Source organism: Netta rufina (genome assembly GCF_964035555.1).
Source record: "Netta rufina genome assembly, chromosome: 2".
Lineage (NCBI taxonomy): Eukaryota > Metazoa > Chordata > Aves > Anseriformes > Anatidae > Netta > Netta rufina.
Genome location: NC_140124.1, coordinates 98,524,601 through 98,543,253, shown reverse-complemented (window position 1 = coordinate 98,543,253; position 18,653 = coordinate 98,524,601). Strand labels below are relative to the sequence as shown.

At 42.1% G+C, this 18,653-nt stretch overlaps 1 protein-coding gene across 1 annotated transcript; it reads right to left on the bottom strand.

Annotated features, from left to right (window-relative positions):
* Nucleotides 1–691: 691 nt before the first annotated feature.
* CYB5A (cytochrome b5 type A) lies at nt 692–13,726 on the bottom strand. Its single transcript, XM_084281886.1, has 5 exons — nt 13,526–13,726; nt 6,376–6,504; nt 4,452–4,481; nt 2,616–2,650; nt 692–1,836 (listed from the first exon to the last, which is right to left on the bottom strand). Exons 1-5 carry the CDS (start codon nt 13,673–13,675, stop codon nt 1,758–1,760), a joined length of 423 nt encoding a protein of 140 aa, XP_084138012.1. The 5' UTR covers nt 13,676–13,726; the 3' UTR covers nt 692–1,757.
* Between the last annotated feature and the right edge of the window lie 4,927 nt (nt 13,727–18,653).

The window sequence follows — 18,653 nt, the reverse complement described above, 5'->3', positions numbered from 1 at the left end:
CCCAACTATTGTCATATTGTCATCTATACCTCAAGTTAAACTTCTAAGGCAAAGATGGTGATGGGCGTACTCTAAGGGTGTATCTGTATCTCTAGATCAAGACTGATGGAAGAGAACAAAGTTGTAAGATACTAAATGCCTTCACCATTGAAGCTGTGCAAGATGTTTACTGCAAGAACCCAAGTTTTATTAGATCCTTGGCTGCTTTAACAGTAAAGGAATTACCACTTAAGGAATCCCATAAAGAATACGTAAGACTACCACATTGTCTTGTGCATATGTAGCAATGTGTTTAATGCCTCAAGTCACAGAACTTCCCCCTTCTCCCTGCTAAAATATATTTATTAAAGAGCTGTTGTTTACAGCATACCATTTCTTAGTTTGGTTTGGCTTGATGCAGGGCTTACACTGAATGCACCTTCCCTGGTGCTGCCAAGGGTCAGTGCTGACGTTACAAGTCCTGGCCACTGTCAGACAGGCAAAGCTTACAGGGCCACTGCTAACAGCGGCTACTTGGCGCTGAGTGCTCCACAGCACACCATCCCACCTCTCAAATATAAACTTCCCTGCATAAGGGAAGCATCCAGCTTTCACTGGCAAACAGGTTTGTCTGAAAAGTGTCCCAATATGCAAAAGCCTCCCTTCTGAGGCCTTCAATAAAAGGCTGAAATTAAAAGTATTTAAGCCAGGCAAGAGTAAGCAATTAAACTTTTATTCATGATCATTTACATATGCCTCAAAATGTTCACCACAAAAAGGCAGACTTTCAGTTATCTTGTATTTAGCATAGAAAATGGTCATCTCTGTAGTAAAGCACCAAGGAGCACACAACAGAACAGTCAGAAACAGATTCCACGTTATCAGTTTTTTCCCTTCACAATGTACGACAACAAAGTTGAAGATTACATAAAAGTCTAAAAGTTCCAGAACAAATTCTAGAGTCACCTGAGTGCTTGGCAGGAACAGTATTACATAGTAGTAGTTATATTACCTGTAGTGGAATTACACGCAGCACTTATTTTGTGCCTTTTTTATTTCTTTGCTCAGAAGAGTTACTTTTCACAAAACTGAGACAAACATTATTGGGACAAACACTGGGTTTCATATTTGGTCTGAATTTTCCAGTGGCAGCCAAACAGAACAGTTTGCCGGTAGGAATATCTACAACTGTAAGAGCAGATGTCAAGAGGGAAGGAAAGAATCACCTAATTACAGTCTATCATCTCATTACATAGGGCCCAACCATGTACAGGCCCTTACATACTCATTACTCTACTGAGCTTTTCCCCATTATGCTTATTTAAATTAGCATTTCAAATTTACTTAGAAGACAACATGATTTTTGAGTTAAGTAGTGTACATGGACAAATGCATGTACAAAGTTTTGGTAGTAATTTAAAGCTGCAAAACTGATATGCAAAGAAAGTCCTACAGACCCCATTACAGGTTAAGAAGAAATAACCAGAATCAGGGTGTTACATATAAAACTACTTTAACAAAGAAACTCATACAGTTATCAAGTAATTCATTAGAGAATAAATTGTTATACAAAAAGAAATGCTGCCTTTTTATCACTTCAGTACAGCAAATAAGAAGGCAACATTAAGAAAAGTGCACAGCGGAGAAGAACTGTTCAGTTTTCTGAAAAAGTTGAATTTGTCTTCAGACACCAGGCTTTCATCAGGAAACACTGGGTTAGGATTGCTTATATTCTCTCCCCGATCAGTCTCTTCTTGCATTAGTTCTTGGTAAGGCGCTTACTCTGACATGTAGGAACGATACATCAGGGCCACGATAATTGCTGCTATTGCCGGGATCACCCAGTTGGACCATGAACTAGAAAGAAGTTTTTGAAACAGCAGTTTAAGAAGTGACAACCACCAAGTTAAAAAAGCCACTGGTTAAAGTCCTTCCCTCCCAACATATACTTCAACATTAGGGCAAGAGCAGGACACCTGGACTGGCCCAGTAATGCTCTGGCCAAGTAAAAAAGCTTGTCCTGCTCAGACTTCACAAGAGAGCTTACAAATTTGTTTAGTAGAAGAATAAGACTCTAGACATGCTTAAAGTCATGGCATGCTGCCCAGAATATCATTCATTCAGAAGCCATTTAAGACATTACACACGACACTTTCAAGTACCCAAGCTCCCCACTCAAAGGAATATGGAATGGTGCTCAGAGGTTTCAGCAACAGGCAGCAGGATGTAACTTTACAAAGTTATTTCGGCAATTTTGAACATATCCTCCACATCACCCCATTCTGACAGTTTTTTCCTTTAATTATAGCAAATTTTAAAAGTGAGTGAATCCATGTCAGTAGTCAGCAGTGGAACCAAGTGTCTTCTACTTATCTACTAGCCTTCAGAAATGAAGGCTTGTACAGCACAAACAATTCAATAGAGACTAACACACACCAATGAGCAAAAAATTTAGATATTACATTAACATGCTTGTAAAATGGTACATAGATGCCAAACTGGACTTTACACAGAACAAAAATGATTGTGCTGCATCCTTTGGCATCTATGCTTCCTATAGATGCTATTCAGCTTTCTGAGCTTCAGGAACATTATCATGGGGAGCTTTGGGTTTGATACCAGATGTCATACTGTACCTGGAATTAGACTGCACAGTGGTTATAAGAGGTTCCTGGAAAGGAAAACAAAAAGATATTTACATCAGGTTTCATACTAATTGCCCCTCAATTTCTCAAAAATTAAGGGGAACTAATTTTGAAAACAACTCTGTGCATTGCCTTTGGAAAACATTTTATCAGATTTGCTGTAACAGAACTGTCGTATTATAAGCCAGATAGCAGCAGTTTCTGCAGTCAGCACTGCATTGGAAGTGATTTCCCAAAATAAAAAACTTCACTGCATGTTTTCCATGAAGTTAACGTCAACCTCAAGATACATTTTGAAAAGCTGTAGTTGCCTAAAAGACAAAGATCCATTGCTTGTCTAAAATCCCATCAAAGAGACTCCAAATGAATACATGAGAATTTCTTACAGGGAAGCAAGGTGCTGATTTACATCCACACAAGGCTTATTAAACTCAGCTTGTCAGTGTGGTGTTTCAGATTGCTTAAAAACTGCTGTCAAACTATTCCAGCTTTTGATTCTGACTTGTATTTCTTGTTCCATTTGCATAGAAAAAGAACCACTACAAGACCAAATCCTAGTTGGGTATTTATGCAGTTTATATGAAGACTTAATCATCTGAGTATTACTAATTGCACATGGCCCTAATTGCTTTTAAAAGATCCAAGCACTGAAAAAAAAAAAAATGTACTTTAATAGTACAAGATCCATCACTGAAAAATGAACTGACTGAGCTATAAATATTCTGATACCAAGGCAAAGAGTGAAAAAGATCCCTCACAGGGATCCTGCGTAGGTTTAAACAGGCTACATTTTCAAAAGCCCGAATTATCATAGGGTGATGCACAACAAATGACATTTTAAAATAACACAGCTCAGTAATTACATCCATATTGTTTTTGTGAACACCTCCCTAGAGAATTAACCCCAAAGCCAACCCATGTGGAGCGGCTCATGACCACACCATTAGGGCTAGCACCTTCTACGACAGACTTGCTGCATTCAGGGCCAGGGAATGGTTCCCCCCAACACTAAGACAGGAAGAATGCAAGCCAAAATACCAAAATACTATTAAAATATTAATAAATTCACCAAAAATACGTTTTTCAAACATTATGACACAGGAAAGTACCACTGATGGTACTTTAAACTGTGCAAGGATTAAAAAGACAAGCACAAGGCCTGCTGAAGGTTCCTAGAGGGCCAGGGCATAGGTTTGTCACACATCCAGAGGGCAGTTCTACGTGAAGCTGTCTTATCAGCTATGCCCACACATCCTGTTAGAGCAAAGTGTTCTGTGTTTCCAGAGAGAAGCTGGAAAGCACACATTAGTGTAGATAACCATGACCACCAGCACTAAAATGAGGGAATAAGCCAAACAGGAAGGTAGTAAGATGTCATTTGGATCTCTTAACTCCAACTGACTGTGCTTAGGCCAAACTACAACCCTATGTATTTCAATTCAGTAAGATTCTGTGAGTTTCCTATAGTAAGAGGTGGTATTACTACAACTTGCACTAGGCAATCTGTTTCTCAGTTGCACTTACAGTTGTTGCTCTTACAGCTTAAGTGTAAATTATCCTGAATTTCAAAAGAAGTCTGAATGACAGATGTTTTTATTGGTGGGAAGAAGCTCTAAATTCCAGTCACCACTGGATTTGTTAATTTTCCTAGTATACTAGTTCAATTAGTTATGATGACAGATCAACGGACTTAAGAGATTTATGATCTGAAACACTACACTTAAATAACCTGACTTATTTTTGCATGTGAGTATATCGTTTACCCAGAGATACACCACCTACAATGCCCAAAAGAAATAAGGTGACACTTTAAGAAACAATACTTACTGTTGGTTTCTGAAGTTTTGCTCTATCATCCTGCATGAAAATAAGGAGAGAAAAAATGAGTTTTAAATAAACATCCAAAACATGAAAAAAGTCAAAGAATAATTCAATTCAGTTCACGATTCTGTTCTGTTAGCATGTACCTATTTTTCCCTAGGAAACAGACTTATAAAAGAGGTATCAGTATGTGTTGTTGAGCTACCATAAGCAAGATCACTGCCTTGAATAATACTTCCCAGGATACAATAAAGAAGTGAAACTTAAGTCTTAAACTTTTTTTTGTGCACACGTTTTTGCATTTCTTTTGTCTCTCGACAGTACACGCCTCTTTAGCTTACACATGGATTACAGTGGTACTAGCTTACTTCTACCTAGTCTACTCATATTTATCAAACAAAATTATCTAACTAGCTTTGGTCTAACATCCAATACAAACATCCCAGATTCTATGGATGTCTCAGAAACCCATGAAGATTTACTTGGGATAGTCACATTCATTTCAAAAAGAAACAGCATATCTTCTTGACATTGTTTTATTTATCACAACTATCAAACTGCGTGTTTCATATTCAATAAAAACAGGCATTTATCAAACAAGGATGAACTGGACTGGTGGCAGGTTATGAACAATTTTACTGTTATCAGCTGCTGCCTGAAATAGATAAATCTAGGGCATTACAAGTATGCACCAGACCTGAATTACTTCATGCTAGCAGAGGCTACACTAGCAATATTCACCAGGAAAGGACCTAAGACAGGAAGAGGATCAGGACTCTTACTCTTAAATGCAATTTTCAAGACAGAATGTTTGAAGTTGAAAAAGGCAGTGATATTCACCTCAAATGAAAGACAAAACAGACAAGACAGACAGCTGAGGACAAGAGAAGAGGCAGGGATGGCAGGCAGTCTCTGCACACTACCTGCCTGGGTCTTCCAACAAATGGATTTCAACTACCACCACGCAGGAGAGCTCAGAAGAGGCATATCTGAAGGCAGCCATGGCCGCTACAGCAGCTCTGTACCTACGAACTACAAAGACTGGTGCTTGGTAAAAGTACAGGACATATGGAGATTACAGGAAAAAGAGGAAGTGACAGATGGAAATGTCAGTGACAGTGGGAACACATCATAAGCCTGGCAAACAAGTTGGTAATACAGCACAAAATGAGTGGAGCCAAAGAAAGGAAAAATACACAAAGCATCCAATTAGATTATGTTTGCACCTTCCCATCTGAATATCAGGAAGCACTTGTTTACTGTGGCGGGTGACCGAGCACTGGCACAGGCTGCCCATAGAGGCTGTGTGCTCTCCTCCTCAGAGACCTCCAAAAGCTGCCTGGATGTGGCCCTGGGCAGCCTGCTCCGGGTGTCCCTACTGGATCAGGGGGTTGGAGCAGGTGACCTCAAGATGGTCCCTTCTAACATTATCCATTCTACAATTCTGCAGCAGCAATCTTCCATATATACACACGAAGATCCAGACTGTAATTGTGGATCAAGATGGAAGCCTGGCATATACGTGTACAATGATGAAAGCATGAAAGTTGCTGAGTAATCACTTTACACATTGACTTAAAAAGAGGCCTAGACATTCCAACATTCCACCTTCAGGGATTATAGAGTCTTATTATAAAGCTCACAGGGTACAGCAAGAACAGCATAATTCCACATTCAGTTTATTCAAGAACTAAGCTGTAAAATATTCCAAAGAAGGAAAGTTTTACACATAACCATCCTCACATTATACTAGTCAAATCACTTTGCACTAGGGAAACAGTCTCAAAAACAAGTCTATCCACAAATGTCTGCAGAGCTGGCATCCAACCCAAACAGCAGCTCTCTTTATCTTGAAGAAAATTATCAGAGAAATAACTAGACATAAAGACACTATAGTAGACATTACATACTGGTACACTTGCATACTCACCGGATGTAGCTCCCCAATAATAAATGATTCGGACAGCGTCCTTGCATCTGTGGAGTGGCCAACATCTTCAAAGTTCTCAGTAGCATCTCCCCCCGCTTGCTCCCTGAGGACCTCTTCACCACCTGGGTGCTGCAATTTTTAATCAACGTTTATTTGTTATTAAAAACCATCGCACATTCTGAAAACAGAAGTTCATTTCCACATTTCTAAAAGTCCTTGCAAAAAAGAGTCACTAGACATGTCTAAAGCAACTGTAAACCTCCCTCAATAACTAGAGGGCTCTGTGCAATCTCAGAATCCAAAACCAAAGAAGCTAGGTCTCTACTCCAGTGACAGATCGGTAACAGGCTAAGGATGGATTTAAAACATTACTGGTATCAGCGTTTTAGCAGCCAAACTGTTATCTAAAGTTACACTGTGCTCATATTTCAACAGGAAACATTTTTACCCAAACAGTGCTTTATACAGCAAAAGGATAAAAGCCAAATGGTGTAAGTTGCAGAAAGGAACATTCCAGGTAGGTATAACAAAAAGAGATATTCACAACAAAAGTAATCAAACATTTGAGCAAGTTGTGCATGTTCCCTGGACAACCTCCATCCTTTCAGCCTGCCTAGCCAAGGCTAGGAGGAACCTGACCTAGTTAATCATAGCTCAAGCTGGGGCAGGACCAGATAACCGCTAGGAATCCTTTCCAAAAGAAATTATTGCATGGTTATCTAGTAAGCCAGCTACTTTGGAGCTGCTTCAGCACCACTGAAAGCTCATGCAAGACACTACAATAGCAATTTTGTTTTAGCAGACCATGGAATCCCCAAACGGCACTGTTGGTAAAACCCCTGAGATGGAGAGAAGTCACTCCCCTGCACCTCTTGATGCCTCGACCCACCACCATTCCCTTAACCAAATACCTGCTATCCATTGACTTCTATTCTTCCCCGGGATACGCTTTTGGGATTGCAAGCAGTTCCACATTTCTGTCCATTAAATAGCCCCATATATATATACACCAAGTGACAGTGCATCTTCTGGTTACTTGAGGTTGAGAAAACTCACTGCAGTTACTCTGTTGTTAGGTAAGTAACCAAAAAATTCACCACTCAACTTGCACGTGGAAAACTATGAAACTGTTCTATACAAACAGGAGTTGTTAGATGAGCAATTTGAGACTGTTTAAATATGGCCTTGGATTAAGGCAACCATATAATAAATACTAATGCCTCACAAAGGAATGGAAAATTAAGTCTCCAAAGCCTTATTTCATTTTTAACACTCCTGACTGCAGAATCTAAAGTGATGAAAATAGGCAAAACTTCTGTTATTTAGAGCCATGCCTAGCGTACAACTGAACAGAAAAGCCACATTTACAAAGGAGATGAAAGAAATGGCTTAAACATTTCTATCAGCCCAAGGAATTCAAGTTTGCATTTAATTCAGATCCACCATATTAACCTCCTATCAATCCTTTTCTTCTAATTGGGGAAAAAAAAAAAAAAAGTAAGACTTGTTCATACAGATTAGGAAGACAGTATGACTACCGGTTCCCAGCTGTGACAGAACTCCAAAACTTGAGTTAAACTTGTGCCTTTGCAAAGATTTTTTTAAAGATTGAGAAAGTTCCTTAAAAAAAAAAAAAAAAATAACCAAAACATCACAGCTAGAAGCGCAAGGGATGCCTACCATGACTAAGCAAAAGCAAGATTAAGCAATCGATACAGAGATTAGGCATAGCAGCTGAGCACAAAAAAAAAAAAAAAAAAAGTTAAGAGTACATGTAGAGTAAAGATTATGCAAACAGGCCTGCAAACATGGCACGCTCATCAAATCCTGCCCTTGAATCCTTTCTGATAAGTATTCAGGGAAAGGACTAGACAGACGTTGAGAGATCATTAGAGTTCAGTGCCTTGAAATCCAGAGTACACTTAGGAAGCTGAACTTGGATCTAACAGGCTCACAGATAGTGTCGTAACTAAGTCTCCATAAAATTCACTCCATGGTTTTTATACCATGCTGAAGTACTGTGCTCCCCAAAATAACCTATTCTCAGAGGCATGAGTCATGCTGTATAAACTGTGAAATGCCACATTGAAAGTATGAAATATATGCAACATCTCGAGCAGGAGGCAGAACTCCTTGGAAAAAACACGCTTATCTAACAAGACATCAACACCCAGCAAGAGGAACCAACGCGACACTACCCATAAAGCATTAACGGCACGTATGTTTACATTCATGCATAGGGTGAACCCAAGCCCTGCTCGCGCAAGTCGATAAAACATCAGTTACTGCAGCAAGCTGTCAGAGAAGAGGATCCCTAGCAGTACGACTGCATCTACGTTACAGCCATTTGGGTACTTTAACAGACTGCCTGCAGGCTGCTGACCACAGCATGGCCATCCACTGTGTTCCCAAATCCTTCCTGTGTGCTGTTACAAAGCAACCAAGTAGCTACAGGAGCAGCCTCACTGAGGCACTTCAGCTTTTCTCTGGAGGTTGTTTTCAGTCTGACCAGCAGCTGATCCCTCCAATGCCACGGTTTTGCAGAGAGTGTTACCACAGAGGAAGTATGGCCATGACCAACTCATCACACGTGTCAGCTGAAGGGGTGAAACTCATCCTGACCTCTGCCACTATAGCTGGATAGAAGTTAATTTTTTCCCTTGCGTCAGCAAGACTATGGCAAAGATAAATGCACAGTGCTTCCAACTTAAGCCAACTAGCAGAAGATATCCTTAATAACCTACTAGATGTACTTAAAAGTATTTTGAAACTTCATGCATTTCTTTTTGAAAATGTCTGCTTTAAAAACGCAAATTTACAACCTCTGTGCAAACAACCAGCACACAAAACATGCAATTAGTGAAGATTTGGCCTTCCCCAATGAAAGGATGTAACTGAAAAGCCTTACAAATTCCAAGAAATTACTTTTGTATCAAAAGCTTGGCATTTTCTGTGGTTCAATGAGTCTCTCAAAGTTTGTCTACACAAGGCCTTTGTTCGCACTTTGTCATACAAAGCTTGCTACCAGGATTTCCATTTTCATAAAAAGCCTCTTGCTAGCTCCCTGAACTGGAGGCCTACACTGTACCAATAATGACTCCTAAACTGAAATGCTATGATATAAATAACAAGTATTTTTGCAGGTAAAATTGTGGTTCGAGGGAAATAAAAAAGCTTTCACTAGTCTAGTTCATTCCTAGGACAGTCCCAATACAGTGTATCTAAGCTAGACGTGGAACAGAAGTCTGCACAAAGCCAGCAAAAGTACTTAGCACAGGCTAACTCCTAACAGCAGCACGTTAAGAAGATTTAGATGAAGCAACTAAGCAGTTAAATTCACTGTTATCATCTGGGTCAAGAGTCTAATTACTTCATTCTGAACACCTATCAGATCTCACTCTTGCTACAGTCATGCAACTTTCTCAGTGTCATAGTTCAAGACTATTAAAGTGTAACTACCTGAATTCACAACTCCTATCAACCTTTCTTCCCCCCTCCCCCCCCCAAACTGGGGGAATCAAGTCTTGGATCCAATTCAAGTCCCGGGGGAGATAACTGAAGGCCTCCACCAGTGGCAACCTCAGGCATTCAAGTTTTACACTCTACTGAAAATACAAAGGAGCAGAGACAGAACTAAAGGTGCCCTGAAAACTTTATTGTGTAAAAAAGACTAACACTTGTTTGCTTTAAAGCCACTTCCATGTAGTCCTCCAAATTATTTCTGTAAGCCATTCAAGTTCCAGGACAGAAATTCTGCACTTATAAAATTTAAGGAGCACAGGAGAGTACTTCTCCTTATGAGTTCACAGTTTTGAAAGCCATCATTAGGGTTTTAGACAAAGTGCAAAAGAAATGCTCCATAGTTGAGTGCCCATTTTCCCACTTAAAAAAAGATTACAGCTTGCAGTGTGTGTTTTGCAAAGAACACTTAGAACTGCTATTTTCCAAAGCATTTTCAAGTCCTCCTGCAAGCTTCACCACAGCTTTAGGAAGTGATAGCACCAGTTTTTATTTTTAGACTGCAAGGTTCTGCAGTAAAAACTCACGCAGTATTTTGGCAGACTTAAGAATGTGCCACTATTGGCACCCTTTGATGTAAACTACTCATTAACTTATACTACTCCTCCACAACATCACATGAACGTAATTCATCTCCACATGGTGGGGAGACCAGTTTTCACTGGGATGCAGTAAAACAGTATTAGTTTTTCTGCACTTTATTCAATCAGCACTCCAAAAGATATTTTGTGAGAGCTGTCCATGCTGTTTGGAAACAGTGCTGTCAAAGCACAAGCTTACAGATCATGAAAAAAAGACATCGTCCATTCATATTTTCACAATATAAACTGTACATCCAAAGCAAGCTTTAAGACCACCAAAAGGACTGTATTAGATTAATATTAAATATGTATCTAGTTAGTTTCCAGAACACAGCATTTCTCAGAGGCTGAGGTGTTGGCTTCTCTGCCTAGCTTTAGGAATCCAACCACGATTTCAGCAAAGGAATTGGGAAGACCCTCACCACAACAGGAAGCAGAGATCAGGGTACTGATCATTTCATTCCCATTTTAAATAAGCCCAATCACTCATTTAACTCCTGAGATCAATGTCAAACAGTCACTCCTGAACAGTAGAATTGCTTTCTTAAACTACAGAAAAATACTATCAAGCAATACCACCGTACTTACTCCGTTACTTGACACTTCTGATCACACACATATGGAATTATCTCCAATACAGACAGATATAGCCATAAGATCCTGCTGTCAGTTTGCATTCACTTCTCACAGCTGTTTTTCCTTAATGGATGTAGGGCCTGAAACTATGAAAAGGTTTCTCAAGTTTTCTGTAATACAGGTCCAACAGCTTTTCGATGGAAAAAAATATGATATACGAGTTCCCAGCCCCAAGAATATTCTTTCACGTCAAGAACATTCAGATAGCACACCCTAAAAGCTGAGGTCTCCAGATTTCCTCTTTTAGGGGATAAACATAGATAATTGAAGAATATTCAGAGATATATATTCACATGACAGTTTGAGAGATCCTACTTTTTGAGGAAAAAAACAGTTGCTGGAGTCTTCACCTCCAGTAATCTCTAAGATAAGGTGCCAACGCACATAATCCTTTTTTTCTCCAGCACTTCATCCCTATTTCAAAGGATCTTTTTATTTTTAAGCCTTGTCCTTAGGAAACCAAGCCAATGTGGTGACCCTGTGTGATGCCTCCACACAGCCCTACCACTCCCAGTGCGCACACACTGCTCCCAGTCCACTTACTAATTTCAGTCAAGTGTTGGCAAAGGCTGACGGTTCCCCACACCCCGGAAAAAGTTTCACTAAACATCTGCGAGCTTTATGCAGAGACAGCAGCTGTACAGAGAAAATACAGCCTTTAAGTACTGTAATGAAGTGAAAGGCAACAGCATACATTCACTTGTTAAGCAAGAAAACATCCAGTGTATCCGTAACAGCGAGGCACTGTAAAGTTCTCAAGTTCATAAGCAGAAAGAAAATAATTCCAAAGGTTAATGCAATAGTTGAGAGACTTTTTTGTTGAACTAAGAATTGGAACCAGTAAAGTCAGCTTCTGTTCCCAGTTCTTTACTCCCCAGTAAACTGATACGCTTAGATATTACTTAGTAGGGAAGAGGATTGAAGCGATGCATTAACAGTGCTCTCTCTGAAAGACTAATAGACTTAGTTTAATAGCCTATAACTAATTCTTGAAATATTTTAAGCTTTTCTACTTCCTGCAAGGAACACCAATAGGTAAAGCTGAATTTGACCAGTAATGCTATAGAAACTGCTCATGTAATCCCTGCTTCCCTGAGCAGTGTTTATCACAGTCCAGAACGCACCAGCAAGTGGCTCGCTTCAATTTCTCCTTATCTGTCACGTGTAAATCCCTCAAAGTGCTTGACAGACCAGAATGAATTAGTACATCACTTTGTAAGTTAACCACCTATCAAAAGCATTCAAAAAAGGCAAAACCCAAAGTACCCTATGAAATGTTTTAATCCAAGGGTTCTACCCTCAAAAAAAAAAAAAAAAAATCAATACAATGAACACTAGGATATTCAAGAACTTTCCTTGGGAGTGCAGCTGCACTTAGATAGTCATTTTCAACAAAGCAATCTGATCTCACTCCTTTATTATCTTAGCATATCAACCAGGAAGTTCAGCTCCAAAGCCAGCCATATCACAGCAAAAACTGTTTACCGTGAGGCTAAAGCCTGAGCCAGTATACCACAGTGCATCAGACATCCTGCAACTGTCCAAGAAAAAAAACCTACTTAACTGCTTAAAAACTGAATTCTTTTGGTTTGATAGTGAATTTGCCAAGTTATCCTGAGAGCTGAAATCAAGTCTACCTTGCAAAACATGAAACTAATACTTATCCATTTCGCATGCGTTCTGAACAAAGGGGCAGTTTGCCTCACTGTGCAGCTACTTAAATCATAAGCTTGTTAGTTCTTGGATTTGTCAAACGTTTTTCTGTTTTGTTTCTCTTTTAAATGAGGAAGACCTCACAGAACTGTGTACCAACCAAAACTGAGCGAGTCTCCAAGAACAGCTCTGTTTCTGAGACTCCATGAAAATTTTTTCTTCCTCAAGGCTTCTGGAGTTAAATTAGCCTTGCCTGTGTAAGTAAACATTTCCACACGTAGGTAATGAACCAGACCAGGGCTACGGCTAGATGAAAACCAGTTCAGGAAGGATTGGTAGATGCAGTTCACGACCCAAGTGCACTGGCACACAGCTTAAGAGTTGTCTTGTCAAATCCTTATTTGCAGAACACTCCACTTTAAAGTTCAAGCGCTTACAGTCATGAAAACCAAGACAGGGCCACACGACAGCAGAGGCTCACACAGTGCCGTGCCACTACAAGCTAATGTAAAAGCGCAGGAACTCTTCTAAATCGGGTGCCAGATCTTTGCGGAGTGGGGAGAAAGCTGAGAGAGAAAGCTCAAAACATCACGGATAAATCACTTTGCTCAGGAGTTGCATTTCTAAGAATTCAAAAGAAATTTCAATTTCTTTTGGCACTCGGAGGGACCCGAGTTTACCTCAGAAAGCTGGCACGCCCCCCCCCCCCCCCCCCCCCCCCCCGCCGGCCGTTTAACGGTCGCCGCTTAACGGTCGCCCACCTCGTCGAGGAACTTGGTGACGTCGTAGATGCGGTGGTGCAGGATGATCCAGGTGCTCTGGCTGGTGTTGTGCCGCTGCACCTCCTCCAGCCGGTAGTAGCGGCCCCGCCACGCCTCGCCGCCGCTGCCGGCCTCCCCCGAGCCCCCCATGGCCGCCCGCTGCTGCCCAGCCTCGGCGCCGCGCACACGGCCCCCGGGGCGCCCCGCAGCACGCCTAGAGCCCGGCCACCGCCCCGCCCACCGCCCCGCCCTCCCGGACCGCTCATTGGTCTACAGGCACGCCTGTCAAGCAGAGAGGCGGGATGCCGCGCCAGGATTGGAGGACGCCGCGGGGAGGGGCGGGGCTTAGCGAGGCGGCTGCGGGGCGGGCTCACAGGCTCCTCCTACCGCGCCGCCAGGAGCGGGCGGAGCCGTCCCCTCCGCGCCACGTGACCCGGTCACGTGCGTCGCAGCGGAGGTTGCCCGCCCCAGCCCCTCGCGCGCCCCGCCTCAGGCGGCGCCATCTTGCTGCCCTCCGGGCGCTGCTCCCCGCACGGCGGCGCCGCCCCGTGGCGCTGACGGGGAGCTGTGTGGGGTGGTGGTAAAACAGAGTAGGGAGATGAAATAAATGTATTGCCTATTGCAAGCTAGAGAAGCGTGAAACAAAAAAATTATAAAAACATCTTCCATGCATCCACTCTTCCACCTCCTCCCCCTGAGCGACACGGGAACAGGGAATGGGGGCTGTGGTCAGTCCCTCACGCTTCGTCTCCATTGTTCCTCGGTCACTCCCTGACCCTGCTCCTCTCCACAGGCTGCAGCTCCGGCCCGGGGCCTGCTTCTGCGGGGGCTCTCCATGGGCCGCAGCCTCCTCCAGGCCACATCCACCTGCTCCACTGGGGGCTCCTCCACCCACGGGGGGGCTGCAGTGTGGAGATCTGCTCTATGGGGCACCCATGGGCTGCAGGGGGACAGCCTGCTCCACCTGGGGCCTCTCCACAGGCCGTGGGGGAACTGCTGGAGCACCTCCTCCCTTCTTCACTGGCTTTGGTGTCTGCAGGGTTGTTTCCCTCACATTTTCTCACTCCTCTCTCCCAGTTTCTGTTGTGCAGCATTTTTTTCCACATTTCTTAAACCTGCTCTCACAGAGGCATAAACACTGCTTATCGGCTCACCTCTAGCCAGCGCTGGGTCCCATTTGGAGCTAGCTGAAACTGGCCCTTACCTAACACGGGGCAGCTTCTGGATTCTTCTCACAGAAGCAACCCCTGCATCTTCTCACTACCAAAACCTTGCCACATAAACCCACTACAAGCAGCAAGGCTGCTTGGGGAGCCTGGTCCAGCCTCCAACCACAGGTGCTTCCTCATGGTGTTGCTCAATGCCTGCTGGCCCCCATTCTGTGGTGCTGAGGGCCCAGAGAGCAGCTCCTTCACCTCCTGACAACTTTCTTTAGCATGCCTCTCCCTGTTTTCCTTCAGTGTTATTTAAGCTAAAACATCAGCCTCTTTGCTGTGGTCACAAACGTTTTTGGTGACTTTGCTTTCTTTTTGGCCCAGGGCAGCTCTCCTCACTGTGGTACCACCACTAAGGAAAGTCATTCAGCAACTTTAGGTCAACAGTACCCCAATTTACACTTTCCACTATGAATACAGACTATTTTATTTTATTTTATTTTATTTTATTTTATTTTATTTTATTTTATTTTATTTTATTTTATTTTATTTTATTTTATTTTATTTTATTTTATTTTATTTTATTTTATTTTATTTTATTTTTTCCTTTAAAGAGTTTGTTTCCAGTGTAACTTAAGTGACATAAAGTTTACAGAATGTGACCTCAAGATCCATTTCCTGAAAGCTGATGCTTAGCTAGTGGATTTGCACTTGTGCTGGTGCTGTTGGTTATTTGCGTGCAGGACAGTGTCGTACTTCCTTGCTGAATACCATACTGATTCTCAGGTCCTGTCTCCAGTTTATTACAGTGAACCAAATGGGAAGAGTAACTGCAGTTCTCCACAGCTTTGTGTCATTTTCGGTTTCAATAAGGAGGCTCTTTATTCCATCATCCAGGTCGATAATGAAAATAATAAATACTACTTAAAAATTCTATGATTTGTCCTTCTGTTTTGAACAAAAAACAGTGATGACCATTATCTGACTGAAGTTCATCTTAGCATGAGTTCAGTGTTGGTTTCAACGTCATGTGCTATGATTACCAGCATCTAGAGATGCAATTTCTCCTACACACCTAAGGCCTGTTACTTGAAGAGAAGGCTGTTGGGTTTATTTGATATGATTTCTATTTAGTACATCTATATTAAGTGGTACTTTTCTCTCTCTTTTACCTCTCCCCCGAAGGGACAAACCATTTATCAGCTCTCTGTCCCATTAGCTTTTATGATCACTGGGAAGGCTTAACTTACGCTGAACACAGTGAGTCATTCCCACAGGGGAGTTGTCCTCTAACAGCAAGCAAATCATTGGAGCACTGCAGCATGTGTTTTTACAACATCTTTTCCACAAAAATCCCCAGATGGCCATTTAGAATTCTTTTAAGCATTAATGAAAGTTGAGGACCCAGCCTTTCTTTTCTATGTTTGCAATCTGAGAAGATTTTTTTTCACATTTGTTTTAAAGGGTGCTCTGCCTTAAGCCATAGCTTTGGGAATTATCTAATAAAGTGGTAATCTTGACTGGCATTTTACAGAACCATAGAATATCCTGAGTTGGAAGGGAACCACAGGGATCACTGAGTCCAACTCCTGGCTCCACACAAAACCACCCCAAAATCAGACCCTATGTCTGAGAGCGTTGTCCTTCTTGAACTCTGGCAGTTTGGTGCTGTGACCACTGCCCTGGGGAGCCTGTCCCAGTGCCCGAGCACCTCTGGGTGCAGACCCTTTCCCTAACCCCCATCCTGACCCTCCCCTGTCCCAGCTCCATGCCGTTCCCTCGGGTCCTGTCGCTGTCCCCAGAGAGCAGAGCTCAGCGCCTGCCCCTCTGCTCCCCTCGTGAGGGAGCTGCAGGCCGCCATGAGGCCTCCCCTCAGCCTGCGCTGCTTGGGGCTGAACAAACCAAGGGACCTCAGCTGCTCCTCATACACCTTGCCCTCTAGACCCTTCACCATCTTTGTGGCCCTCCTTTGGACACTCTACATTAGTTTTACGTCCTTCTCATACTGTGGCACCCAGTACTGGAGGTGAGGCCGCACCAGTGCAGAGCAGAGCAGGACAGTCCCTTCCCTTGACTGTCTAGGAATGCCGTGCCTGATGCACCCGGGATATGGCTGGCCATTTTGGCTGCCGGGGCACACTGCTGGCTCATATTCAACTCACTATTGACCAGAACCCCCAGATCCCTTTCCACGGGAAAAGATCTCTGCAGCCTCTCTTCCCCATTTAAAAAATCTAGTTTTCATGACTGAAGGAAGAAATTTGAAAAGCATTTTCCTTTAAGGGGAAAGAAAATACTTAAAATTATGGTTACAAAGCACTAGTCTTTTGATTTTTGTAGAGTATGACTGAGATAAAGCTCTTTAATGGGTTACGCTGTAAGCAATGCAACACAAAATCAGAACAGCAAAGTTATCTTTGACATAGTTCCTCAAAAACCTTTCAGATCATCATTTTTTAGTCATGATTTACAAAATTGCTTTTCAGGTGAATACCTGGTGACAACAGATTTGTTTGGGCAACAAAATTGCTTTATACTTAATTCCTATCTTCACTGCTCTGGTAAGTCCATTTCCAAATAGGGTTTTCAGGTTTGGAAGTTGGTGGGAGATCTATCAAAATGTTTGCTTTTGGTGTGCATTGCTTGTGCTGGCTTTGGATAGCAACCAGATTTTCAACCTGCCTGCTTTTCTTTGAGACACTTTGATTGAGAATGCTGCTATAGTAAAGGAGTATATTTTCTTTGAATAATGAAATGTTAGTTGTTATTTTTTGGCATCAATATTCTAGTTCCTTTACACCGAGCCTGGCCTGCTCTGCAATGCTTGGGCTTGTGCAGCAGGCATGCAACAACCAGGTAATAGCCATAAGTTTGTGTCACTCCCACTGACATGAAATTGGTTAGTGCTGCTGCATCCCACTCACAAACCGTGGCCCACCGAAGGTGTTTGAAAGAATAAATCTATGGCAAGGAGGAAATTCCTGTCTCTGCTCAGTGTATCATCCTGAAATAGTCACTGCTCAGTTAAGGTGGTATGAATCATTATGGCATGATAACAGTTTGCACTATCTGGTCCCTTAGTCTGCCTGAAGGAGAAATAACAAGAAGGACTAAAAGGATCACATTCTCAGTCTGAATTTCTGGTTCTTCTCATTCTCCTTTTCAGTGCTTTTAAGAACATCCCCAAAATTACAGAGTTGCAGCATGTCTTTTCAGTGGCATGGCAATCAACATACATACGCTCTGTATTGTGACTTCTCATAAAATACCCAGTCACATTCATTTCAGGAGCCCAAAACTGCCTCATACTCTTGCACAAATAATATAGTCAATAATTTCTATTACAATGTAAAGCTTAAGCTGTGAGAGACAGCTTTGTTAGAACCACCATCTGTCTGATCACATTCCACTCCATATACCAGGTATGTTGTCTCAATCTTTTGATAAATGTTAGAGTGCAACTAAAATTCTGACCAAGACAAATGCTGTTCTGCATACATTCCTCCTTTGAGAGCAAGAGCAGGAGAACAGGTTGTCTGTGATCATTATTCACCATGTAATGTGATTCTGGATTAGTACAGATTTCAGTATGATGTAAGGAGGTAATGTGTTCTACATAGACAAGAACATGGTGTTCACCTGACACTTGAGAAGAGAGGTGGTTTTAAGCAGAAAGTACACAAATTTCCTGTAACACCAAGAAAGAAAAGATTTTCAGTGTGGATCCCTGTTTCCATGGTTTTCATTCTCTCTACCAGACTGGCCGCTGTCTTCGTATGGCTTGAGGAGGATATCTCTGTTGAGTTCCTAACAAATAAAATTTCTTGTTGGGCAGGAGGGGATGAGTTTCACAGGGTTCCTCAGGTTTTGGATCCCAGATAGATCCCAGCCCAGACATAGACTCAGAAGAAGATGGAAAGGATGCTTTCGTCCTTGTCTTTACTCTGAATATTTTGTCTCTTGTAAAAAAAAAA

Excerpts from the sequence above, each read along its gene's own strand:
- CYB5A (XM_084281886.1), bottom strand. The coding sequence starts at position 13,675 with ATGGGGGGCTCGGGGGAGGCCGGCAGCGGCGGCGAGGCGTGGCGGGGC. Across the intron at positions 6,505-13,525 it reads TCACCAAGTTCCTCGACGAG|CACCCAGGTGGTGAAGAGGT; the intron begins GTGGGCGACCGT and ends TAAAAATTGCAG. Across the intron at positions 4,482-6,375 it reads TTATTGGGGAGCTACATCCG|GATGATAGAGCAAAACTTCA; the intron begins GTGAGTATGCAA and ends ATTTTCATGCAG.